Raw genomic sequence first — 27,404 nt, 5'->3', positions numbered from 1 at the left:
CCACACACTCTCAAAGAAACTGCAGAACCACCTGATCAACATCCTCTACAGCAAACAGGGAAAGATTAAGAATGAGCTCTCAAAACTGGATACTCTCATAAAGAACCAACCTTCCACACAAACTTTCTCGTGGCTGGACTTTACAAAAACTAGACAAGCCATTTACAACACACACTTTGCTTCTCTACAAAAGAAAAAGGAAACTAAACTATCTAAACTATTACATGCCACAAGGGGCCACAACAGTGATTCCCGTAACCCACCCAACAATATTGTTAATCTATCCAACTATACTCTTAACTCAGCAGAAGAGTCTGTCCTATCTCGGGGCCTCTCCTTTTGCCCCTCCACCCCCACGAACATGATTCAGTTCTGTGGTGACCTAGAAACCTATTTTCGACGTCTCCGACTCAAGGAATATTTCCAACACATCTCTGAACAGCACACTAATCAACATAAATCTTCCTACCAACACTACAAAAAGAAGGATTCTGCGTGGACCCTCCTGAAGGTCGAAACAACAGACTGGACTTCTACATAGAGTGCTTCTGCTGAAGTGCACAGGCTGAAATTGTGGAAAAGCAGCATCACTTGCCCCATAAATTCAGCCGTGCACAACACAATGCCATCCACAGCCTCAGAAACAACTCTGACATCATAATCAAAAAGTCTGACAAAGGAGGTGCTGTCGTCATCATGAATAGGTCGGAATATGAACAAGAGGCTACTAGGCAGCTCTCCAACACCACTTTCTACAAGCCATTACCCTGTGATCCCATGAGAGTTACCAAAAGAAACTACAGCATTTGCTCAAGAAACTCCCTGAAAAAGCACAAGAACAAATCCGCACAGATACACCCCTAGAACCCCGACCTGGGGTATTCTATCTGCTACCCAAGATCCATAAACCTGGAAATCCTGGACGCCCCATCATCTCAGGCATTGGCACCCTGACAGCAGGAATATCTGGCTATGTAGACTCCCTCCTCAGGCCCTACGTTACCAGCACTCCCAGCTATCTTCGAGACACCACTGACTTCCTGAGGAAACTACAATCCATTGGTGATCTTCCAGAAAACACCCTCCTGGCCACTATGGATGTAGAAGCAGTCTACACCAACATTCCACACAAAGATGGGCTACAAGCCGTCAGGAACAGTATCCCCGATAATGTCACGGCTAATCTGGTGGCTGAATTTTGTGACTTTGTCCTCACCCATAACTATTTCACATTTGGGGACAATGTATACCTTCAAATCAGTGGCACTGCTATGGGTACCCGCATGGCCCCACAGTATGCCAACATTTTTTATGGCTGACTTAGAACAACGCTTCCTCAGCTCTCGTCCCCTAATGCCCCTACTCTACTTGCGCTACATTGATGACATCTTCATCATCTGGACCCATGGAAAAGAAGCCCTTGAGGAATTCCACCATGATTTCAACAATTTCCATCCCACTATCAACCTCAGCCTGGACCAGTCCACACAAGAGATCCACTTCCTGGACACAACGGTGCTAATAAGCGATGGTCACATAAACACCACCCTATATCGGAAACCTACTGACCACTATTCCTACCTACATGCCTCTAGCTTTCATCCAGATCATACCACACGATCCATTGTCTACAGCCAAGCTCTACGATATAACCGCATTTGCTCCAACCCCTCAGACAGAGACAAACACCTACAAGACCTCTATCATGCATTCTTACAACTACAATACCCACCTGCTGAAGCGAAGAAACAGGTGGACAGAGCCAGAAGAGTACCTAGAAGTCACCTACTACAGGACAGGCCCAACAAAGAAAATAACAGAACGCCACTAGCCATCACCTTCAGCCCCCAACTAAAACCTCTCCAACACATCATCAAGGATCTACAACCTATCCTGAAGGATGACCCATCACTCTCACAGATCTTGGGAGACAGGCCAGTCCTTGCTTACAGACAGCCCCCCAACCTGAAGCAAATACTCACCAGCAACCACACACCACACAACAGAACCACTAACCCAGGAACCTATCCTTGCAACAAAGCACATTGCCAACTCTGTCCACATATCTATTCAGGAGACACCATCATAGGGCCTAATCACATCAGCCACACTATCAGAGGCTCGTTCACCTGTGCATCTACCAATGTGATATATGCCATCATGTGCCAGCAATTCCCCTCTGCCATGTACATTGGTCAAACTGGACAATCTCTACGTAAAAGAATAAATGGACACAAATCAGACGTCAAGAATTATAACATTCAAAAACCAGTTGGAGAACTCTTCAATCTCTCCGGTCACTCGATTACAGACCTGAGGGTGGCTATCCTTCAACAAAAAAACTTCAAAAACAGACTCCAACGAGAGACTGCTGAATTGGAAATAATTTGCAAACTGGATACAATTAACTTAGGCTTGAATAGAGACTGGGAATGGATGACTCATTACATAAAGTAAAACTATTTCCCCATGTTATTTCTCCTCCCCACCCCACTCCCCACTGTTCCTCAGATTTTCTTGTTAACTGCTGGAAATGGCCTATCTTGCTTGTCACCATGAAAGGTTTTCCTCCTTTCTCCCCACTGCTGCTGGTGATGGATTATCTTAAGTGATCACTCTCCTTACAGTGTGTATGATAAAACCCATTGTTTCATGTTCTCTGTGTGTGTATATCAATCTCCCCATTGTATTTTCCACCAAATGCATCCGATGAAGTGAGCTGTAGTTCACGAAAGCTTATGCTCAAATAAATTTGTTAGTCTCTAAGGTGCCACAAGAACTCCTTTTCTTTTTGCGAATACAGACTAACACGGCTGCTACTCTGAAACCAGATTTACAGAGGTGGAATACCTCAGCACTGACCTTACTCAGCTGGGTGAGTGGAATCAAAATGAAAATATCATGCTGCTGGCAGAGTTTTTCTAATTTACATTGCATAACTTGCTGACCAGAGCTTGTTATACAATTCCTTTCTGGGGAGCAGAAATAGCCCTAAATCAGTATAATTAAATTTTCAATTTCACTGGAGAGAGGATGCTTTCAAATTTCAAAGGCAGTCTCTTACAAGCCAACAAAACTGAAACTGATGACTTTTTCTAGACAACTGATGGACTTGCTTGCATGCCCCAGGCAATGCTGTCAAAGCTGGGTTCACTCAAAGGATCAATCCTGTTCTTGTTGAAGTCAACAGCAAATTCCCATTAGTTCAGTGATTTGGGCATCAGGTTTGATGTTACCAGCCTAATTCCAGGAAATGGAGAAATTTACCATGGTACAGCAGACCTCATTTTTATATAGGCATCTAAAATCAGTGTTGACTGATATCTTGAAAATGTCTGGTAAAGGGCTGAAAAGTATAGCAGGTTCCCCAGGGTAGTACAATCAGAACTCCCTCAAGATTTTTAGTTCATCACAATTTAAGAGTGAGGAGTGTGACCCAAGGACCACTTGACGGACACTGGCAGACAGGGAACAGGGGTACATAGGGTTACAGGTATCCCCTGGGTTCACCAAAAGAGGTCATGTAAGGTCTCTACTGAAAGCATTACTGTGTCACATTCATCATCATAATTATTGTGAAAGGTATCTGCAGATAATGTGTAATCAGTTATGTACATATACAAAACATTATATCCTTAAGGTCTTGTAGGTAAAGACAGGTCACACAGAGCTAGTATGCAATGAGTCAGACTTCTCCAGGCAGGAGATAGAAGATTCTTATCTCCCTGGCTGGCCATTGTGTATTGTGTATTTTACAATGGAAGTCTATTTGCATATTAATTCAAATGCTTATGAATAGATTGCGAGTGCTGGAGGAAAAAACAACAGAGGGGTTATCCTGTTTACAAGTAAAGATAATGAACTTTTAGGGGTGTAACTGGGGGAAATAGAGGTACACTGGGCATCCTTCAGTCTGGGCAGAGAAACTGCCAATGGGCTTGATCTTATGAAAGGAAGATCTCAGCCATCCTGGCTGAAAACACTGGGGAAAGGATTTGGGGTAAGCCATGCTATATGAGACTAAGAATGTCCTGTGAGTTAAGTTTAGGCTCTAGAAAGCATGTTATGATTTTGTTTTATATGTAACCATTTGTTTCCAATATTTTTACTTACTATAATTCAAATTTTTGTTCTTTGATAATAAATGTAATCTTGTTTTCACTATAAATATATATAAATGCAATCTGTTAAGAAGAGTGGTGATCCTGAGTCACAGCTAGTAAGCTGATGTGTACTCTTCTTTTGGGAGTAGAGAATCTATAAGTTCAGTGAGTGTTCAGTGGATCATGGGCTGGGCAGGCCTGAGGGAGTCTTGGAGGCCTTGGGGGGTTAATGTGTGCCTATTGCTAACACAGAGAGTAAGAATCAGGGAACTGACAAGACATCCTCATGTTAAGGTCAGGGGGTACCCTGGGTATCTCTGGAAAGCATCACAGAGAGTTTTCTATACATAAGGGGCCAGATTTTTAAAGGTATTCAAGTGCCTAAAGATACAGGTAGGCATTAGATGGGCTTTTGTAAATCCCACCGGGTAACTACCTGCATCTTTGAGTGCCCAAATATCTTTACAAATCTGGCCCAAGATGGCTAATTGTTGCACAGTAACTTGCTACTGTATACAGACTTCTTATGCAGATGTATAAACTTTTCAGTTTTTGTAAGTGAGATGTGCTAATAACTATGATAGTGAGCCTTTAGTTAACTAAACTGAGTCTCTGAGGTGAAAATGACTTACAGAAATCACAAGGTAATCTTATTTTGATAGCATATAGAGGCACATTTTCAGATGGCCTTTAATTTTGCTGAGGTAAATTGTGTATGCAACCGTGGGAGCACAATTTCTGCATTTGTGTTTGCAAACTGGACATTTGCGCACCTAACTATTCAAATTGTGTTTAATGCAAGTATAAAAGTACAAAATGAAAGCCCACTTTTGAAAATGTGGCCCTCAAAGTCTGTAGGAGAAAAAAGCTGATGAGCAATTAAGTCCTTAGAGTCATAGGGGAAAAAAAAACAACAACGGTAAGAGATTATTTTCCAGGAAAAGATGGGTGAGTGAAAACTACTTTGAATATCCTTAGAAACATCGTCCTCTCTGTACTGGTATAGTGTCACAGAATGAAAGGCCTGTTCCCTTGTCAATCAGAACTGATATACAGCACTTTGTCTCTTGAGACCATGCCTCATCTATATGATTTCACATAAGAAAATGGAGAAGATAATGAAGGTGTAGAGAGTTTAACAAAGGAGGACTTGTACCTACTGTGTCTAACACCTTTGCTATTATCCATTTTACTCCCTCCTAATAGACCTAAGATGTCCAGTTAAATGGATATCTTTACTTTTTGCTATTTTTACCACCATTCCATTGTGTAATTGCCATTATTTACATTTAACTTCCTGAAAGAAATTCAGCTCTCAGTTACAGTAGTGTACATCCAGAGTAACTGCTTTAAAGGAGGTTAATTCAGCTATACAGTAATATAAGTGAGAGCTGAATTTGGTGCACTATTTTGTTAGCTCATTAAGCCATAAAATATAGTAAAAATTTGTTGTACAAATAATATTTTACAGTGTATTTCATAGCTTTCCTAAATATTATATAGGTACTATACAATACACCACTAATTATATGTATAATAAAGTCCGGCGAAATAATTAGCTCATTTATACTCTTGGCAAAGTGTAGGAAAATAGGCTTAGACATAACATTTTAAGGAAGTTGCTCATCAAGGATTCAGTCATATCTGCTCACAACTTTTCAATTAATATTGAAATATGGCTAACGGTTTCCTTTACAGAGGGAAATAGTTTACTCTTAAAGGCAAATATTCTGCCTTCACAAAGGAGAAGAATTATAAGCTAAGATCAATTAGAAAACTCTAAATAGGAATATTAAAATATAAAATAATATGCTAAATAAAAACATTATAGAAATTATTTTAACACAAATCATAGCAGCTTCATTGAATTAAAACTAATTGCAATGAGCCTCATCAGGAAAAAAGGGGCTACATTATATGATATGTCTATCACTACTGAATGTGAACAAATCAGTCTGTAATGTGAAGACACTAATGAACTGATCTACATATGCAACTGCCCTTTACTACATGGAATGTCTGAAGTGGTAGAGAGTGCATGGATTCCCTCTACTGTCTGAGATGGTGCAGCTGCTTCTTTTGATCACTGCCTCATAGTCTTAGACCCAGTCTACACTAGGAGTTGAGGTTGAATTTGGCAGCGTTAAATCGATTTAACCCTGCACCCGTCCACACGACGAAGCCCTTTTTTTCGACTTAAAGGGCTCTTAAAATCGATTTCCTTACTGCACCCCTGACAAGGGGATTAGTGCTGAGATCGGCCTTGCCGAGTCAAATTTGGAGGACTGTGGATGCAATTAGACAGTATTGGCCTCAAGGAGCTATCCCAGAGTGCTCCATTGTGACCACTCTGGACAGCACTCTCAACTCAGAGGCACTGACCAGGTAGACAGGAAAAAGCCCACGAACTTTTGAATTTCAATTTCCTCTTTGGCCAGCATGGCAAGCTGCAGGTGAGTGCAGAGCTCATCAGCAGAAGTGACCATGCAGAACTCATCAGCAGAGGTGACCGTGATGGATTCCCAGAATTGCAAAAGAGCTCCAGCATGGACCGAACGGGAGGTACGGGATCTGATCGCTGTATGGGGAGAGGAATCCGTGCTATCAGAACTCCGTTCCAGTTTTCGAAATGCCAAAACATTTGTCAAAATCTCCCAGGGGCATGAAGGACAGAGGCCAAAACAGGGACACGAAACAGTGCCACGTGAAACTTAAGGAGCTGAGGCAAGCCTACCAGAAGACCAGAGAGGCAAATGGCCGCTCCGGGTCAGAACCCCAAACATGCTGCTTCTATGATGAGCTGCATGCCATTTTAGGGGGTTCAACCACCACTACCTCAGCCGTGTTGTTTGACTCCTTCAATGGAAATGGAGGCAACATGGAATTAGGTTTTGGGGACAAGGAAGATGATGATGATGAAGTTGTAGATAGCTCACAGCAAGCAAGCGGAGAAACCAGTTTTCCCAACAGCCAGGAACTGTTTCTCACCCTGAACCTGGAGCCAGTACCCCCCCGAACCCACCCAAGGCTGCCTCCCAGACCCGCCAGGCTGAGAAGGGACCTCTGATGAGTGTACCTTTTAAAATACTATACATGGTTTAAAAGCAAGCATGTTTAATGATTAATTTGCCCTGGCATTCGCAGCTCTCCTGGATGTACTCCCAAAGCCTTTGCAAAAGGTTTCTGGGGAGGGCAGCCTTATTCCGTCCACCATGGTAGGACACTTTACCACTCCAGACCAGTAGCACGTACTCGGGAATCATTGTAGAACAAAGCATTGCAGTATATGTTTGCTGGCGTTCAAACAACATCCATTCTTTATCTCTCTGTGTTATCCTCAGGAAAGTGATATCATTCATGGTTGAAATAGCGTGCTTTTCTTAAGCGGACATTCAGAGGTGCTGTTCCTGCTGGGCTGTTTGCCTGTGGCTGAACAGAAATGTTCCCCGCTGTTAGCCATGGGGAGGGATGAGGGGTGAGAAGCTAGTCACATGGTGGGGGGAGGCAAAATGTGACCTTGGAATGAAAGCACATGTGCTATGTATGTAATGTTAACAGCAAGGTTTATCATGAAACAGTGTACCCATTATTCTATAAAATGTGCCTTTTTAAATACCACTGTCCCCTTTTTTTTCTCCACCGGCTGCATGTGTTTCAAGGATCACAGGATCTTCTCCTTCCCAGAGGCTAGCGAAGATTAGAACGCGAAAAAAACAAACTCGCAACGAAATGTTCTCTGAGCTCATGCTGTCCTCCCACACTGACAGAGCACAGACGAATGCGTGGAGGCAGACAATGTCAGAGTGCAGGAAAGCACAAAATGACCGGGAGGAGAGGTGGTGGGCTGAAGAGAGTAAGTGGCGGGCTGAAGAGAGGGCTGAAGCTGAAAGGTGGTGGCAGCGTGATGAAAGGAGGCAAGATTCAATGCTGAGGCTGCTGGAGGATCAAACTAATATGCTCCAGCATATGGTTGAGCTGCAGGAAAGGCAGCTGGAGCACAGACCGCCGCTACAGCCCCCGTGTAACCAACCGCCCTCCTCCCCAAGTTCCATAGCCTCTTCACCCAGACGCCCAAGAACATGGTGTGGGGGCCTCTGGCCACCCAGCTACTTCACCCCAGAGGATTGCCCAAGCAACAGAAGACTGGCATTCAATAAGTTTTAAAGTTTTAAACTTTTAAAGTGCTGTGTAGCCTTGTCCTTCCCACCTCCTGGTGCTTCTCTCCTCCACCACCACCCCGGGCTACCTTGGCAGTTATCCCCCTATTTGTGTGATGAATTAATAAAGAATGCATGAATGTGAAGCAACAATGACTTTATTGCCTCTGCAAGCAGTGATCGAAGGGAGGATGGGAGGGTGGGTCGCTTACAGGGAAGTAGAGTGAACCAAGGGGTGGGGGGTTTCATCAAGGAGAAACAAACAGAACTTTCACATCGTAGCCTGGCCAATCATGAAACTGGTTTTCAAAGCTTCTCTGATGCGCACCGCACCCTCCTGTGCTCTTCTAACTGCCCTGGTGTCTGGCTGCACATAACCAGGTTGATTTGCCTCAACCTCCCAGCCCGCCATAAACATCTCCCCCTTACTCTCACAGATATTGTGGAGTGCACAGCAAGCAGTAATAACAGTGGGAATATTGGTTTTGTTGAGGTCTAACCGAGTCAGTAAACTGTGCCAGTGCGCTTTTAAACATCCAAATGCACATTCTACCACCATTCTGCACTTGCTCAGCCTATAGTTGAACAGCTCCTGACTACTCTCCAGGCTGCCTATGTATGGCTTCATGAGCCATGGCATTAAGGGATAGGCTGGATCCCCAAGGATAACTATAGGCATTTCAACATCCCCAACGGTTATTTTCTGGTCTGAGAAGAAAGTTCCTTCCTGCAGCTTTTGAAACAGACCAGAGTTCCTGAAGATGTGAGCGTCATGTACCATGTTGATGTTGGTGAAACGTCCCTTGTGATCCACCAGTGCTTGCAGCACTATTGAAAAGTACCCCTTGCGGTTTATGTACTTGCCGGCTTGGTGCTCCAGTGCCAAGATAGGGAGATGGGTTCCATCTATGGCCCCACTACAGTGAGGGAATCCCATTGCAGCAAAGCCATCCACTATGACCTGCACATTTCCCAGGTCACTACCCTTGATATCAGCAGATCTTTGATTGCGTTGGCTACTTGTATCACAGCAGCCCCCACAGTAGATTTGCCCACTCCAAATTGATTCCCAACTGACCGGTAGCTGTCTGGCATTGCAGGCTTCCACAGGGCTATTGCCACTCGCTTCTCAAGTGTGAGGGCTGCTCTCATCTTGGTATTCATGTGCTTCAGGGCACGGGAAAGCAAGTCACAAAGTTCCATGAAAGTGCCCTTATGCATGCGAAAGTTTCGCAGCCACTGGGAATTGTTCCAGACTGCAACACTATGCAATCCCACCAGTCTGTGCTTGTTTCCCGGGCCCAGAATCGGCGTTCTACCACATGAACCTGCCCCATTAGCACCATGAAGCCCGCATTGCCAGGGCCCGTGTCTTCTTTGAGAGAAGTCTGTGTCCATGTCCTCATCACTCTTGTCACCACGCTGACGTTGCCTACTCGCCTGGTTTTGCTTTGCCAGGTTCTGGTGCTGCATATACTGCTGGATAATGTGTGTGATGTTTAATGTGTTCCTAATTGCCAAAGTGATCTGAGCGGGCTCCATGCTTGCCATGGTATGGCGTCTGCACAGAAAAAAGGCGTGGAACGATTGTCTGCCGTTGCTCTGAGAGAGGGAGGGATGACTGAGTACAGGGCTGGCTTACAGGGAATTAAAATCAATAAAGGGGGTGGCTTTACATCAAGGAGAAACAAAAACAACTGTTACACAGAACGGCCCCCTCAAGGATTGAACTCAAAACCCTGGGTTTAACAGGCCAATGCTCAACTCACTAAGCTATCCCTCCCTCTGGTATTTCAGGTAGGGCTGAATTTCCATTAAAGTTTTCAAGGTGCCCCTGACAGACCTCACCAAAACGATTGTCGGCCATTGATTTCAAGGAGGGAGGAAGGGAGGGGGGGAGCAAATGAATACAAAACAAATCTGGTCTATTTCTTGTTTTGATCCACTCCATCTATCTTTTACATCTTTGGCTGGCAGCAGACGGTGCGATAGGACTACAAGCCATCCAATCTCCTGGCTGCTCGGCAGAAGACGGTGCAATAGGACTGTCTGCAGGACTAAAGAGAATGACCTGGTCGACTCACTCCTAATTTAGTCCCTGCCCGGGCGCTCCTGACCAACCTTACCTAGGCGGCCAGGAGCATCTCAGACACGATGAGGATGGTTTTCAGGCCTATTGCACCATCTGCTGCCACAAGGCAATGGGTTAGCAATGCAGTGTGTAGCAATGCAGTACCGCGTCTGCCAGCACCCAGGAGACATATGGTGACAGTGAGCTGAGCGGACTCCATGCTTGCCATGGTATGGTGTCTGCACAGGTAACTTAGGAAAAAAGGTGCGAAACGATTGTCTGCCGTTGCTTTCACAGAGGGAGGAAGGGAGGGAGGGCCTGATGACATATACCCAGAACCACCCGCGACTATGTTTTTTACCCCATCAGGTATTGGGATCTCAACCCAGAATTCCAATGGGCAGCATAGACTGTGGGAACTGTGGGATAGCTACCCACAGGGCAACTCTCCGGAAGTCGACGCTAGCCTCGGTACTGTGGAAGCACTCCGCCGAGTTAATGCACTTAGAGCATTTTGTGTGGGGACACACACAATCGACTATATAAAAACGATTTCTAAAAAAACGACTTCTATAAATTCGACCTAATTTCGTAGTGTAGACATACCCATAGGGTATGGCTATGCTGCATTTTAAAACCCTTGGCAGCAAATCTCAGAGGTGAGCCTAGGTCTACAGACTCGGGCTCGCGCTATGGAGCTAAAAAAAGCTGTGTAGATGTTTTGGCTCGGGCTCTGAAACCCACCACTTTCCCGGTGCTTCTGATGCCTATGCTCCAGGAGCAAGAGGCTCCACTCTCTCTGCCATGTGTTATATGGTTAGCTAGCATCATGATATCTATGTGTGCACACAACCACGTATCATCATGAGGTTCAGAGCTACAAGTCTATCAGACAGGCACATTATGTGTAAAAATTGAACTGTATAAGATGTATATTTTAAAGAAAGATTTTTCTTAAATAGATCATATAGAGTATTATATCCTGTACCTGATAAACTGGCTGACCCACAGTAGATGGCACCTTTGGTGTCTCTTGATGAGTGGTTGTAGTGTTAATAGCAGGAGATGGTGCACTCAAAGAGACATCAGTTGGTTTCTGGACTCTGTGAAATATTTAAACAAACAAACAGTTTTTTCTAAAAATGAGCAGTGTGCTTTTGTGAGTAGAGGATATTATTGCATAGGTGTTCTCTCTGATTAACTATGCTCCCATAATATGCACAGTATTACAATACTATAAAAACTTCATTTTAGGATTAACTTTAGGTCTCATCTAAATCAATGTGATAAAGTCAATTTCACATGGGAATATATATGTGGAGTTAATAATTTTGCTGCATAATTTTGCCATATACTACTCAGGTGGCTGATTTAGTTTTACGTATATTATAAAAACCAGCATGGATTAACCAGTTTTGTGTCTCTAAAACTGCTCCAATCTATTGTGGGGGATTGGACCAGCACAGAGCCAACTTTAGGAACAAGGGGTGCATATCATTCCTTCCTCAATTGTACTCAATACTCCTTAGGCACATGTGAGGATCTGGCCCTCAGAGTCTAACAGAAATGTTGTTGTCCACTATGACGCAGAATAAATAATCTGGTTCTTAAAAAAGAGCAGCAGGATATCTTCACATTGACAAAAATATTAAGAATTTTGGTAGCACGTTTTACAGATGTAATTATTGTTTTTATTTCTGCTATGTCATTTCCATTTATAATTCAGCAAACATCCTGAATGATAGCTGGTTCTGTTTTATTTTTAGTGCTAAGTAAAAATGATTAAAACGAAGAGCCAGTCTTCTTTTTCATTTTCTTTGGGCCATATGTGCACCTCCTCTGGAAGGTATCAGAGCCTTCCCAGGAAAGCCAGTCTCAAGAGTCTGAAAAAACACTGCTGCAAAGTGAGTATTCAGCTTCAGGAAACATTGGTTTCTTATTTGCAAATGTGAGAGTTGTTACGTTTTTAGCAGATGATGTAGTATTCATTTTCTTTAAATATAGAATATTCAGGTTCATGTGATGACAGCTGGAAGCTAAATAGCAAGAAAAGGAAATTCTGGTTATCCTACATCTAATTCAACATCATCCTGTTCTTTGGGGACAGCTACTAGCTGTCTAACTCAGAGCAGTATTCTCTTTACCAAGAAATACAGGACTGTAGTACATGGCTTCAAAACCTAACTGAAGCAAGCAATCTGGAGACAACAATCAGGTGGTGTTTTCCCATCTCTTTAAGAGCAGGAAAATAGTTGACAGACCTGGAGGCATCAAATGGCTCATCCTCTAATAATCTTGCGAAAGAGAAGAACGGTTAGGAATGAGACCCTTAGAAAAGCCATTGCTAGTGCTGTGCAAAACTTTCATTATGAAACTTGAAGACTGGTGGAACTCTCCTGATTTCATGTAGGGCTTTTGGTAGAGCAGGGCAAAAATTTTCAAATAGTTTTATTTGCCAAAAAATGCAGTTGATTGGTCAAATTCAGCTAATAGTTTCAGCCAAAAGAAATTATTTAAAAAAAAAGTCTGAATGTTTTATTTCAACATTTTTGAAACAAAATGTTTTGACTTTTTGTTTTGAAATGACATTTCATTTTGAAATTCAGCTAGACTTATTTAAAAAACCAACAAGAACAACAGAAATAGGAGGTTTAAAAAACAGCCAAAGCAGAAACAAAACAAACAAACAAAAAAGTTGGGACAGTCACCAAGCTGAAAAATCAATTATTTGCTCAGCTCTAGCTTCATGTCAATTCCAAAATTTGAGGAAGATTCATGAACCAAGCCAACCTGAGTCATTTGAGGCTGTATGTTCCTCTCTATGATACTGGCTTTAACTGACAATTTGGCAGCCAAACTGCCAAAAAAGGCTAAGAAATCATTGTAGTTAGGTTTGGAGTTAAAGAACATCTCAATGATTTCAGCATTCAAAGTTGATGCAACCAGGGATGCTTTGATGTTTTCACCAGATGGCACCTCTCATTACGAGCCTGGAAATATACAGGCTGAAATTATGTTAGGGGCTTCAAAATATTCAGGAAGTTGCTTATGTGGGGAGTAGTTTGACAAAATGGTGGTGGAATCCTCAATTAAATTAAAAAAGACCTTACAGAACCTTCTTAACTCCAAATCCAGGAAAAGGAATAGCTGGTCTTATTAGTCTGTATATCCTTTTCATGACTACTCCTCTAATTACTACTCTAAGAAGGCAAGACTATTGCAAAAGCAAATGGACCAAGGCTAAGCCTGAAAGGGGAGAAACAAATCTTCCTGCAATACAAATTCCAACACTAGATATAATGCCTCACTAGTTCAGCAGAGTTCCTGCATTTTCCTGGAGTTATCCCTAGATAAAAAGCCTTCCCATTGTGAGGATGAAGACACAGAGTCTTGTGGTGAAAGAGGTTCCATGTTGTTTGTTAAAATGCAGCTCAACCTATTCCTGTCCCTCTCATTGCCAAAGAATGGCCTGTTGACAGGTGATAGGTTTCAGAGTACCAGAGTACAGCCGTGTTAGTCTGTATTCGCAAAAAGAAAAGGAGTACTTGTGGCACCTTAGAGACTAACAAATTTATTTGAGCATATGCATCCGATGAAGTGATCTGTAGCTCACGAAAGCTTATGCTCAAATAAATTTGTTAATCTCTAAGGTGCCACAAGTACTCCTTTTCTTTTTTTGACAGGTGATGACAATCAACTTTGATGATACCTGGCTAGAGGCATCAGCTTGTCCTTTGTCTTTGAGAAACAGGTTTACCCACTCCCTATACTAGTCTGATAAATCCATTTCAGTCATAATTTTAGTTTATGTTCATAATTTTACTTTATAATGGATCCTCGCAGACAGAAGAGGATACAGGAATACCCTTTCCTGAGCAACATTCTAATCAGAGTCCCATCCAAGGAGGGGCTCGCTCAAGCGACTCAGTCACTGATCCAAATGTGGCAACAGCATAGATGTATAGTAAATTTCTGAAAGAGTCATATTCAACAATCTTCATTACAGTTGTTCAGCTATTGCATATCCATAAGGTGCAGAGAGCTTTGTCTTGGGATTTGAACATTGTGCTGCTCAATGCCTTAACGGAGGTGCCCTTTGAACCTATGAAATCAGTTTCATTGTATTCACTGGCTATCAAAAGACCTTTTTGATCGCTATCACTTTGGCAAGAAGGTTGTCAGAGTAGGGAGCTTTTTCAGTTGATCCACCCTGCTGCAAGTTTCACAAAGATAAGGTGAATTTGAGAATGGATGTCTCCTTTATTGCAAAAGTAGATTTGATTTTTCACTGAGCACAAGAGATCTCATTGCCTTCTTTTTGTCCGTATCCGTCTCATCCAAAGAAGAAGCTATGGCATTAGCTGATTGTAAGAAGAGCTTTAAAGTTTTGTCTGAAAAGAACTGCATAAGAAAAACAGCCTTACTGGTCTTATTTCATCCAAAAAAAAAAAAAAGTACTAAGGCATCAGAATCATCAGTATCACAGTGGATAGGCATATAGAGCAAAACAATTCAAACTTCCAATGGGCACCAGAGCTCACTTAGTACAAGCGCTGGTGACATCATGAGATGAAAAGAGAGGTCTCTTATGATGAAATCTGTAAAGCTACAACATGGTCATCCTTGTATTCATTTACCAAGTTTTACAAGATATATGCAGTATTCAGCTGATGCAGATGTTGACAGGCAAGTCTTGTATGCTGCAGTGATTTCATAGAGTAGGGGAATCCTTTCTCTCAGTGACATTATTTTGATCCTTCCCTAGGAATTTTGTCACTGTTGAGAAAATCACACACTGAGGATCTGTGGAGCTAGCCTTGAGAGAGAATTGGAGAATTTGTGGTTGCTTACCTGACAATTTCCCCTTCTTTGAAGGGATAGGTCCATGGATCCAGACCTCCTGAAAAAGGGAGATCTTTTAAACTTATGGTTACAGTTCTCTGCAGTAGTAAAATTTTTCTTGCTGAGTATTATTTTTGCAAGGTGCTGATGCAGAATGAGAGATTCAGGTTTTTTGTTTCAGAGTCCAGAGGGGCTATCTTTGGAAGCGTCTTGAAACTGCAGGGGTCCCTGGAAAGTGGGGGGTAGTCTTTTGTCAAGCATCCAGTCAACTTTTGGTTCTGTACTTTATGGCTACTGACAGGTGGTGACCCACACTGAGAATCTGTGCACCTACCACTTTGAAGAAGGGAAACTGCTCACTTAAACAACCACAAATTCTCCCATTTTATATTTTAGAGATTAAAAATATTTTTAAAACTTAATCCCACACCTACTTTTTTTTTCAATAAAATTTTTGGAATATCTTAACACAAGCAATACTTACTGGTCCATTTCTTCTGTGCTAATTTCACCTTCAGATTCAGAAGAGGAGGCACCTATGGAAGGGAAAAACATTTCACATGGAATTAAAATTTTCAGCAATTTGTCTAGCTAGTACGCAAACCTCCATTATTAGGATTTCTTATATAGCCTTTTAAAATTAGGATTATAAAGTTAAAACAAACCAAAAGATTACGTGCAGTAAAAATGAAGTAATGCAGTATACTGAATTAAAAGCAACACTGTATCCTGAATTAAATCCAACACTACTAATGATAAATCTTGGGCCAATACAGATTTGAAATGGGATGGATTCAAGTGAGGAAAACAGCATCTAAAGTGAATGTCTGGCTCGATGCCACACAATTCCTCCTTAAAATGTCACTAATATCTAAATCTTTTGACTGTTCTATGCTCTGTGGCACATGCCTTTGGAAGTATTGTGTGGTCAAATAAAAGCTTAAACTTAGATGTTTGGTATTACTACCACAAAAACATCAGGGACCTGTAACCACATCTAGTATTCTTCGGGTTATTGGTTCCTCCTCCAGCCGCTGCCCATTTAGCACTGTTTTGGTAAGAGGAATCATAGCTCCATTTGTCAGTGGCCTGGTACTCAAGACAATATCTGACTCTGCTTTCTCTGTGGTCAGAATCTGTTTTTTCTTTGAGGTGCCTAGTAGAGAATGTCTCCACCTAGCGGTGTCTCCTATCCAATTCCAATTGTCTTTTATAAAAGCAGATTGTGGCCCAAATCTGGAGAGGTAGTAAGCACCTGCTGAGTACCCACAACTCCCACTGTTTTAAGTGGGTGTTGCAGGTATTCAGCATTTCCCATGATTTGTCTCTTCATTGGCAAATTACAGAAACAGAGAGAGAATATCATTAAGGGACAGTTTGTGATACCTTTATATTGAGTAGTACCTTCCTCCACAAACAGTCTCATTGAGTTTAATGGGAGTAGTCATGGTGTAAGATACTCATTAGCAAGAGTAAGGATCTCACAATCTGGCCCTAAATACAGTAGCATGTACAAAATACATAGAAAATGGAGCTACAGCAGGTTTTGCTAGGTTTGGCAATGTAATATTACATTGCCAAACCAAGTAGAAGGCACATATTTATATCCCATAAATACTCTTACAATTTAAATATTGAATTTTGGAACCAAATAGGTAGAAGGAAAAACTTTACTCCACATAGATATCAAAACATATATTAAAATCAATATTCCCATTCCAGAGCAATTTTAAAAAATGTAATGATTGGAAGTAGTAAGATAAATAACTGAAAACTTGAAAACTATCTTTCCATTATATAAAAATAAGAGAAAAGGAGTACTTGTGGCACCTTAGAGACTAACAAATTTATTTGAGCATAAGCTTTTGTTAGCTACAGCTCACTTTATGCTCAAATAAATTTGTTAGTCTCTAAGGTGCCACAAGTACTCCTTTTCTTTTTGCGAATACAGACTTACATGGCTGCTACTCTGAAACCTATAAAAATAAGAGATACACCCATGGAAATATATGATTACAATTAAAATGACTGAAAAAATAGAATAATGTTGTTATTCTATTACATTTTATGAGACTGAAATCACAAATGAAATTGGGGTAACAAGGCTTAAACTTTGCCTTTGACCCTTAGGACAGAGTTGAGTAAAGCGTTGGGATGAGCCATTAAAATAAACTAAGCTTATAAGAGTCCTTTGTTAATTCAGGGCCTGAATCAACTGAAGAGCAATTAAGTTTATAAAAGAGGTGCCTCTTCATTCCCATAAACAATGAAAAGGCTCTAGTTAGCTGACCCTCATTCTGTCTACTCAAAGATGTAGATCCCAAAGTGAGACATCTTTAACCAATCAGAACCCAATAAAGGGTCACTGTCTGCTTGATTGCAGGCCTCCCTGTTCTCTCCCTTGCAACCCCAAATATTAAACTGCATGTTAATATTTTTGCACAATTTTATTTTGTTTTCCCATTTTTCTCCAAAATGTGGCTCACAAGACTGAAACCAAGCAAAAGTGTAAATGTCTGAAATAGAAGGTAATTTTGCCCTACATGAGCTATAATACAAGAGTTACTTAGTACTGAGATTTCTTTATTGTCAGTAGTAGTGTTACAGCCAATGTTTAGCCAGTTAATAGTTTTTGGCACCAACAGCAGCTGACCAGTTAGGGGAATAGTGCCAAACTAAGTTAGGTCATATAACTCACAATAAACACACACTCTTAACAAAAATATGACATAAAAACCCCTTCTGCTTAGAGTCTGGAAAGAGAGAGAGAAACCAAGATCCTATGAATTTCTTTTAAAAATTGTAAAAAGAAAAGGAGTACTTGTGGCACCTTAGAGACTAACAAATTTGAAAAAATTTTTACTATACGGCTAAATTCAGTGCCTTGCATAATGACAGGTTTCAGAGTAGCAGCCGTGTTAGTCTGTATTCGCAAAAAGAAAAGGAGTACTTGTGGCACCTTAGAGACTAACAAATTTAATAATTTAAAATTTGTTAGTCTCTAAGGTGCCACAAGTACTCCTTTTCTTTTTGTGAATGCAGACTAACATGGCTGCTACTCTGAAACCTTTTAAAAATTGTGAGGCCCTCCAGCTACTATGATAATGGGTCTAGTGTAAAAACCTAGCCATGATAGACACAACCCACTTTTAGCTAAATGGCTTGGTTTTGGAACATAAGGATGGAAAATATGAGATAAAGGGCTTAAATCTGAGAAAACAAATACATTCAGTTTCATTTACAGTACATATTATATGCAGATATAAGGATCAAAGTATATGTTGGACTTGTTTGTATATAGCTACAAGTTGGGGATAACAGGTTAATCTCAGGCTACATTTCAGTTTTCCTTGTTGAAATAATAATTACTGCCAGAACTATCATATTCCTTGATATGTTTGTGCAACAAGTGCGAGAAAACAGATTGATGGGGAATTAGACACATAGGTTGGGTTTTCTTTTTTCTAGAGGAGCTACAGAAAAGAACTATAGAGAGGTATCACAATCTCAGCACTTTTAGTCCCTGATATTACAATGAGATCTGCAAGAGGTCCTGGATCTGAGTTTATTGCAGACTCAAGGCTTAGTAAAAACGTATTTAAAGATCAATAAGAATACCTATATAAGAGAACTTTCAGAGAGAAAATGATAAAATGTATTAATAGACTGGAATTGTTGACTTTCCGCTGATCAGCTGTGCAGCAAACCAGTAAATTTAGTGCTAGTAAATAAAACACATCTTTCTGTTTTTAAAGATTTATGATCAGTTCATTTTGCAAAGATTTATAATGTTACCTTCTATGTATATCTCTGCAGAAGTTGAGTCTGCCCCATAGATGTTTGAAGCAAAGCAAGAATAACGTCCGGTGTCCTCTTCAAAAGCTTCAACTATAATCAATGAGTGCAGATCTCCTGACTGGATAATGTGAATATCTGGTGAGTTTTCAAGCTCCTTTCCTTCACAGTACCACCTGCAAGGCAAGATTACAGTTTATCATAACAAAAACTTGACAACCAGAAGGCAGTTTAACAACAAAACAGATGGCTTATTGCCTTAAGCAGAGAGATACCTTTAGGCAAATTAAACTGACAGTTGAAAGACTAAACCGTTGATTGTTTTTGGAACACATAATTACAGAAAATAGTAGAGCTACAATCTATACAGTACTTATACCTATTAACATACTAGTTTATGTCAGACAACAATGAGGTATTTTTCCAGGTATAGGGGATCTCACTGCTAAAATGACGGGGGAAGAGAATAGAGTCTTAATTTGAATTCAGCTTCAGTTTCTCATCACGTCATACGAATTACATTAGATTTACTTCAAAAACATTATGTAATGGACAAATGTACATTAGTTTTTGGACATGTAGAAAAATCTAATCTCAAACTTTCAAGCATCTCTTGACTGACTCCATTTCACTAGCTTGTTTACGTAAGTATCTTATCATTCAAATAAGATATGTCTGTTATGTGTGGCCTGGGGATTGGAAAGAGTGACTGGATCACTGTACAGTAGTAAAGATTGTTATTCTTCCTTGTTTTTTGTTGTGGTATCCATGTTTCTGGTACATGTGTTTAACAACTTTTTAAAAAGATCAATGCAGTTATGAAAGTCCAAGCGGGAGCAGATAAGATGGGTTACTCTGTGTGGGCCAAAGGAGATGGCACCTCATCTGCCTTTCCAGCACAGCTAGGCCCAACCCCTAAAGTTCAGATCCTTATCTACTCGATAAGTTTATGGAGGAGATGGTATGATGGGATTTTGGTAAGTAATTGATCTTTAAATATTCAGGGTAAATAGGCCTAATCCCCTGAGATGGGATATTAGATGGATGGGATCTGAGTTACCCAGGAAAGAATTTTCTGTAGTATCTGGCTGGTGAATCTTGCCCATATGCTCAGGGTTTAGCTGATCGCCATATTTGGGGTCGGGAAGGAATTTTCCTCCAGGGCAGATTGGAGAGGCCCTGGAGGTTTTTCGCCTTCCTCTGTACCTTGGGGCATGGGTGACTTGAGGGAGGCTTCTCTGCTCCTTGAAGTCTTTAAACCACGATTTGAGGACTTCAATAGCTCAGACATAGGTGAGGTTTTTCGTAGGAGTGAGTGGGTGAGATTCTGTGGCCTGCGCTGTGCAGGAGGTCAGACTAGATGATCAGAATGGTCCCTTCTGACCTTAGTATCTATGAATCTATGAACTCATCCAAAGTTTGGGAGTTTTCAGATCTGGTGTTTTAGTTCAGACCCATCTGTACTTGCCTGGTATAAATTCCTGATATAGAAATTTCTCTTACAATGTCATGTTCAGCTTGGAACAAAGTAAAGAAAAGGTCTGGAATTTAATTTAATGTGACTCTTTACATTGTCATGTGTTGCTGCCCGTTTGTGACCACATGATCATTACATATATAAGGTTAATGTTTATATCCTAAGGAAAAGAAGTTTTCTTCCACATTATAAGACATCTCCATGGACAAGTTTTCTCAGGGGCAGATGGCCATTCAGGCAGCTGGACCCTAAATTCTTCTCTGGGTCCTGTTGCTCCTTTGCCTTTTAACACTCATTTAGATGCTGCAGATTACACAGGGTGTGAACCTGAAATCCCAATCCTATTTCTCATGTGAAAACAGGGATTTCACAACATTTTGTTAGGCACTTAGAGATATCAAATCTCTTCAGCATTTCAAAGAGCCAGTGCATTAGAAGATACAGAAAACAAAAGAGCATGTCTAGATTTTGTTTGAAAAGCAGCACCTCAGAAGGCAGCTCCATGAGATAGGCAATCTCAGCACCAATCAGCTCACCCTTACGCAAACAAGCTGGAGGAGAGAGGAGGCCATCCTGCTGTCCTGTAATGATGTGGAGGGAATGATGGAGGAAGGTAAAAAGCAGCTGGGTTTCTCTCCAAAGCAAAACTCAGATTGATGGAGGGTGAGGAGAATGAAAGGTACTATGGTTTATTGAAGTCAGGAATTAAAAGTTCTGGGTAAAGTGCAGAAGCATCTGTTTTTAGATATTGAACTAAACTAATTCTGAACTATAAACCTTTTGAGGTTTGTCCAGTTTATCCAGCCCAACTGTTTCCACATATATGCAATACTGTTTCTTACAAGCAATAGTTGTATTTTCTGGTTTCTTCCATTTTTCTAATTAACTCAAAGAAATAATTAAGACTGGTTGAATAAAGTATTCAGTGGATATTATTCAGTGAATTCTCATTTTTTTCAAATACATTTGATTGTCAAATAACATAATTCCCTGAAAATATCCACTTAGTGTGCAGTGGCAATCAAAAAAGCTAACAGAATGCTAGGGGACCATTGCTCAGGCATCAATGTTCCATTTAATTTTTTACATTCATGCACAGAATGAATTTTGTTACATGACCAATATGAAGGTGATGTGTCAATAACAAAATTCATGTGGTGAAGGCGGGGCTGAGGGGTTTGGAGTGTGGGAGGGGGCTCAGGGCTGGGGCAGAGGGTTGGGATGCGGGGAGGGTGAGGTCTCTGGCTGGGGGTGCAGGCTCTGGGGCGGGGCCGGGGATGAGGGGTTTGGGGTGTGGGAGGGAGCTCAGAGCTTGGGGGTGCGGCCAAGGGATTTGGTGTATGGGAGGGGGCTGTGGGTTGAGTTAGGGGGTTAGGATATGGAAGGGGGTTCGGGCTCTGGGCTGGGGCTGAAGGGTTTGGGGTGTAGGAGGGGGGTTTAGGCTGGGGGTGGGGCCGAGGGATTTGGTGTGTGGGAGAGGGCTGTGGGTTGAGGCAGGGGGTTAGGACGTGGAAGGGGGTATCGGCTCTGGACTGGGGGTGTGGGCTCTGGGCTGGCACCAGGGATGAGGGGTTTGGGGTGCAGGGGGGGGATCTACTCTGGGGGGTGGGGGCCGAGGGATTTGGTGTGTAGGAGGGGACTGCGGGTTGAGGCAGGGGGTTGGGATGTGGGAGGGCTTGAGGGCTCTGGCTGGGGGTGTGGGCTCTGGGTGTGTGGGAGGGGGCTTAGAGCTGGGCAGGGGCTTGGGGTGTGGGCTTACTTCAGGCGGCTCCCGAACAGTGGCACAGCAGGGCTAAGGCAGGCTCCCCGCCTGTTCTGGCTCTGTGCTGCCCCCCGGAAGTGACCAGCAAGTCCAGCACCTAGGTGGTGGGGGGCGGGGCGGGGGCAGGAGGCTCTGCATGCTGCTCTCACCCGCAGGCACCAGTAGCTATTCTACTGGCTACAGTAAGATTATATGGTTCTTTGCTGTATGTGTGTGTGTGTGTTTGTGTATGACAAAGCACAGACAAGCAAGACACATTACACTAAATACTTTTATACAAGCAACACTAAAATGGAAAGGCTATATGTGCTCCTTCTGATCAACTTTTTGAATAAAATTCTATTGGGGTAGGTTGGAATCTATTCTTCATTCCATTGTTTGTCAAGTGTATTTTCATGTAAACCATTTCTTCCTATTAACTTGCATGAATGCAGTCTTCTGTTACAGAGCACTACAGATGACAATGTATAACTCAGTTACTGCTGTTCTCTCCTCTGCAGTTACTATTTCTCTCATCCCTTCAAAATGAGCAGCATAAGTTAGTAAAGTAAACTTCAACTTATGCTTCAGACATAGGCTCAGTTTTCCCATGTAATATATTTTTAATCACTACTTCCATCTTACTTAAAGTTCATACACTAATTATTTTGAGATTACAGAAAACGAAAACAAAAAGATCAAGAGTACAATATGCCCTTGTAATTTTTATAAATAAAAGGTATGTTTTTACACCAATAGTCCTCTCCTCACTACCACAAATTGTAAAATAACATTTTAGGAAATGTTTTAGTAGGATTTTACATCCATCATATAAAATGTCAGATTGTGACATAATCCTTATTAATGAACATTTTATTCTTACCATTGAAATACTGTCCATGGCTGCATAATGAAATGTTAGTTATAAAGGGAGTACTGACATTGAGATACGTGGCGTGACTAAAGTATCAATACTCTCTGTCACTAACATTTATTCCTGCCACAAATTGTAGTGATAGTTCCATTACACAAGTCAGATTCACATGAAGCCCAACCAGCGTCAAACACTTATGGCCAAATTCATCCCTGGCATAACTCCACTGAGTTGAATGGAGTTATATCAAAGACAAGTTTGGCCCCATGGCTTAAAGAGATAAAAGACAATAAATGAGTTTTTATAAAACTCAGAAATATTTTTCAACTTAATGGAGATTATATGACTTTTAAATTTAACTACAAATTAATCAATCACAGATCTATTTTCTTAAACAAAGCACTGCTCAAATGAACCTTTTTTAGCTATCTGTGTGTATGTTAGAGAGTGCTCTCATAGAAATTTCATGACATGCAGCCTGTTTATAGCACTTCAAATCCTCATGACACTTACAGAATGGTTGTGTGTGCCAAATCATGCAATGTGATTCATAAGTAAAATTAACTTAGCAGAGATGAGCCAAACAGTTTGGAAAAAAATTTAGACCCCTCTTAGCCTGAGCGGATAAGGAGGGGTCATCTGCCACCAATAGGAAGGATGTATGTTATACCTACTACTTTAACAATTAAAAAAAAAGAGAGAGTTGCAAAGGAAGCATGGAGAGAAGTCCTCACAACCTTTAGCTCCATGAAAAGAATTTAATGGTTCTCACCCCAAATGCCTATTGTATATCTGACCTGTAGCTAAAGTCAATGTGACTTACTGTTTCAGAGTTTTTTGGGGGCAGGGGTTAAATTGTAATTCAAATTAACTTTTTAAATTATACATTCTTTGGAGCAAGGCAGTCGTTTTCTATGTGTTCATGCAATGCCTTGTACAATGAAGCTGCATCTTGGGTGGCCTCTAGGTAAATAACATAAATGGTATATGTACCATAATATAAATGGTAACATAAATGTTAAATAATAATAAGCTAAGTGTTTCTCTGTAGCTGTGAACTCAGTTTTGGGGTCAGTATAACCAGATTTTGTGTTGTCATTCTTTGATTTTTCCTTTTTTTATGGCATTGCATAAAACTGATATAAAATAAAAGGGATAAAGTTTGGATACATTGAAACATCTTTGTAGATGAGCTTAACCAACTTCACCTAGTGATGTGCTTAATTTCTTAAATCTTCCTGAGGCATTGCCTCATTTGCCACCTGTGGGCTTATGGGTCCGGATAAGTATCCAAATCAAAACAATCAAATCTTCAGAGGCTCACTTACCACTATTTTAAATGAGCTTCTTGTGCCACCCATCTTTTTGTCCCTCACTGATTACCCACAAATACTTGCCCAGTTGGTAGATTACACTACTTTACCATTTACATCCGTTTTCTGGCCCAGTTCCACCCAACATGATTTACACTATTATTTACATCACCATTGAATTTGTTCCATAGTGTTTTATTTTTCAGTTTGACTTATGAATGTCAGACACATCCAAATTCCAATCACGGACTTCTGCTCTTTTTGTATTTCACCTAGTATCTAAACTTCTTATCTCTGTAACATCATCTGACCTCCACCCATTCAGTATAGTGCTTGGTCCCCCTCTAATGGTGATTGCTGGGCTACAGATATAGGTTGATAAGTCTGCTGCAGCCTTGGTTGACAGAGCAGGATCTTTTAGCTCAGGCAGTAGAGGCTCATACTTTTATATCCTGAGGTCCTGGGTTCATTCCTTATTGATGATGATCCACAAAGGGGCACTGTGTTACAAATGGCTTTTGTAAAATTGCTCTTAAAAATAGCTTTCCTGTCCCTGGATGGTTGTTGTCCAAGTTTCAGAGAGAACTCCTGCAGAAGACACTGAGTGGGATTGGTTTGGCCAGTTCTGTAGTTTGTAATTACAGTTACATAATTAGCATTAAAATACAGTAAATTATTTAATTTAATTTTGCAAGTCTCTATGTTACATCCACTAAGTGTAAGAGTTCTCGTTTAGAAAGAAAAATTACAATATTATAAATGCAACATTAAAATATAGATACAAAAATGTATCTATATACAACTTATCTATATAAGTGTATCTATATACAACGTATGTATCTATAAATACATATATATATATATATTTATATTTATATATATAAATGTATCTATATACAACTTATACAAATCCATGGTATGCCCACATCTTGAATACTGCGTACAGATGTGGTCTCCTCATCTCAAAAAAGATATACTGGCATTAGAAAAGGTTCAGAGAAGGACAACTAAAATGATTAGGCGTTTGGAACGGGTCCCATATGAGAAGAGGTTAAAGAGGCTAGGATTTTCAGCTTAGAAAAGAGGAGACTAAGCAGGGATATGATAGAGGTATATAAAATTATGAGTGGAGAAAGTGAATATGGAAAACTTAATTACTTGTTCCCATAATATAAGAACTGGGGGCCACCAAATGAAATTAATGGGCAGCAGGTTTAAAACAAATAAAAGGAAGTTCTTCTTCACAGAGCGCACAGTCAACCTGTGGAATTCCTTGCCTGAGGAGGTTGTGAAGGCTAGGACTATAACAGGGTTTAAAAGAGAACCTGATAAATTCATGGAGGTCAAGTCCATTAATGGCTATTAGCCAGGATGGGTAAGGAATGGTGTCCCTAGCCTCTGTTAGTCAGAGGGTGGAGGTGGACGGCAGGAGAGAGATCACTTGATCATTGCCTGTTAGGTTCACTCCCTCTGGGACGCCTGGTGTTGGCCACTGTCAGTAGACAGGATACTGGTCTGACCCAATATGGCCATTCTTATGTTCTTATGTTAAAAATATCAGGTAAGTCCTTCGTTATAACATGTACAAATATTCTTACAATGCCACTTTTACAAACAGTAAGTTAAGTGCTGAACAAACAGAGTGTAAAGAAACTTGATCATTTACAGGGAGTAACTGGATTATTAACCCTTTTGCTTGAAGTAAACAGTGAGCTGTAGCTCACGAAAGCTTGTGCTCAAATAAATTTGTTAGTCTCTAAGGTGCCACAAGTACTCCTTTTCTTTTTGCGAATACAGACTAACACGGCTGCTACTCTGAAGCAGTTTCATGTTATACAAGTGTAAAACCTGAAAATGGAATGGAGAAATGACACTGCAACAAAGCCTAGGTTTTCATCACATTGCACTCTGTTTACACATATAGTAACTAAAACTTATGAGCACAAACACATGAACAAGTCACTGCACATGGAATTAACCACATACAGTGTGGCACTGTCAAATCAGGTACAAATACATGGCAGTATATCAATACCATTAAAAAATAAGAGATACATGTTCAAAAGCGATTCACACCTGAGACAAGGAGCCTGTCTACACAATGAGTTAGCATACAGCAAGCCAGGATGTGAATCTACAATGCATGACCTTGTTGCATACTAACTGGTTGTATGTACCTTACTACAGCGCACTGGGAGTTCTGTAATGCACTTTGCCATATTCCCATTTCAAATAGCAGTATTTCAGAGAACACTACAGAACTTTTAATTTGCTGTAGGAGGGTCCATGTAGTGAGATAGTGTGCAGCAAGCTCATATGCTGCAGATTCACACCTCACTTGCCACACTATGCTGATACCATGCAGACAAGTCCAAAGTTAGCACAACTTATACAGTCTTAGTCAGGGGTAGATTCCCTTTTGTTTCACTTGGTACAGCTGCTGCTTATTGACACAAACCTCTGCACTAATGTATGGGATTCACAAATAATGTGCCCAGCTACTGGATGGGGATTCTATTAATGTGCTCTTGTATGTTCTTGCCATAATTTAGTAGATACAACAAGTGGATACTGAATATTGCTGTACAAATGTAATTTTAAAAGAATGATTTTTATTGATGTCTCAGTTGGTTCTGCAGATATAAAAGCTGAGCTAAATAAGGGAATTTTGTATTTGGGTTTAGAGGGAAATTTACAAATGAATTCTGTTGCCATCAAATAACTCATATTTTATTTGTATATATTTTCTGGGGTAAAAGTTGTCTCCCTGATACCTCATTGTTGCTATAATAACATGTTTTAAGTGTTCTCACCAGAGCTGGTCAAATAGTTTTCTAAAAATTAATGGACACTTTTGCAAACAAAAATACCAGGTTTGGTTTGCTACGATCCATGGATTTGTATTATTTATTATGAATAGGTGTTCAGACAACTGCTGGGCATTTGTGAAAATATTTGTGAATCCTAAAGTTTGGCAAATTTTAGCACAAATGATTATTTGTCTGAAAATTCATACTGAAGTATGTTATTT

General features: G+C 40.8%; 1 protein-coding gene and 1 long non-coding RNA gene across 2 annotated transcripts in view; one reads left to right on the top strand and one right to left on the bottom strand.

Annotated features, from left to right (window-relative positions):
• Positions 1–27,404, bottom strand: part of MYPN (myopalladin) — a 114,867-nt gene that overhangs the window by 63,455 nt on the left and 24,008 nt on the right. The window contains exons 3-5 of the mRNA XM_043519324.1: positions 18,969–19,144; positions 15,658–15,709; positions 11,320–11,434 (exon numbers count right to left, since the gene is read on the bottom strand). Coding sequence (XP_043375259.1) covers positions 11,320–11,434; positions 15,658–15,709; positions 18,969–19,144 — 343 coding nt within the window. The remainder of the gene's footprint in view (positions 1–11,319; positions 11,435–15,657; positions 15,710–18,968; positions 19,145–27,404) is intronic.
• Positions 13,310–27,404, top strand: part of LOC122461119 — a 38,749-nt gene continuing 24,654 nt past the window's right edge. The window contains exons 1-3 of the long non-coding RNA XR_006282865.1: positions 13,310–13,810; positions 14,015–15,767; positions 18,990–19,109. This is a non-coding gene — a long non-coding RNA (uncharacterized LOC122461119). The remainder of the gene's footprint in view (positions 13,811–14,014; positions 15,768–18,989; positions 19,110–27,404) is intronic.

Source organism: Dermochelys coriacea, chromosome 7 (genome assembly GCF_009764565.3).
Source record: "Dermochelys coriacea isolate rDerCor1 chromosome 7, rDerCor1.pri.v4, whole genome shotgun sequence".
NCBI lineage: Eukaryota > Metazoa > Chordata > Testudines > Dermochelyidae > Dermochelys > Dermochelys coriacea.
The sequence above is the reverse complement of the archived record's forward strand: the minus strand, read 5'-3'. Positions and strand labels throughout refer to the sequence as shown.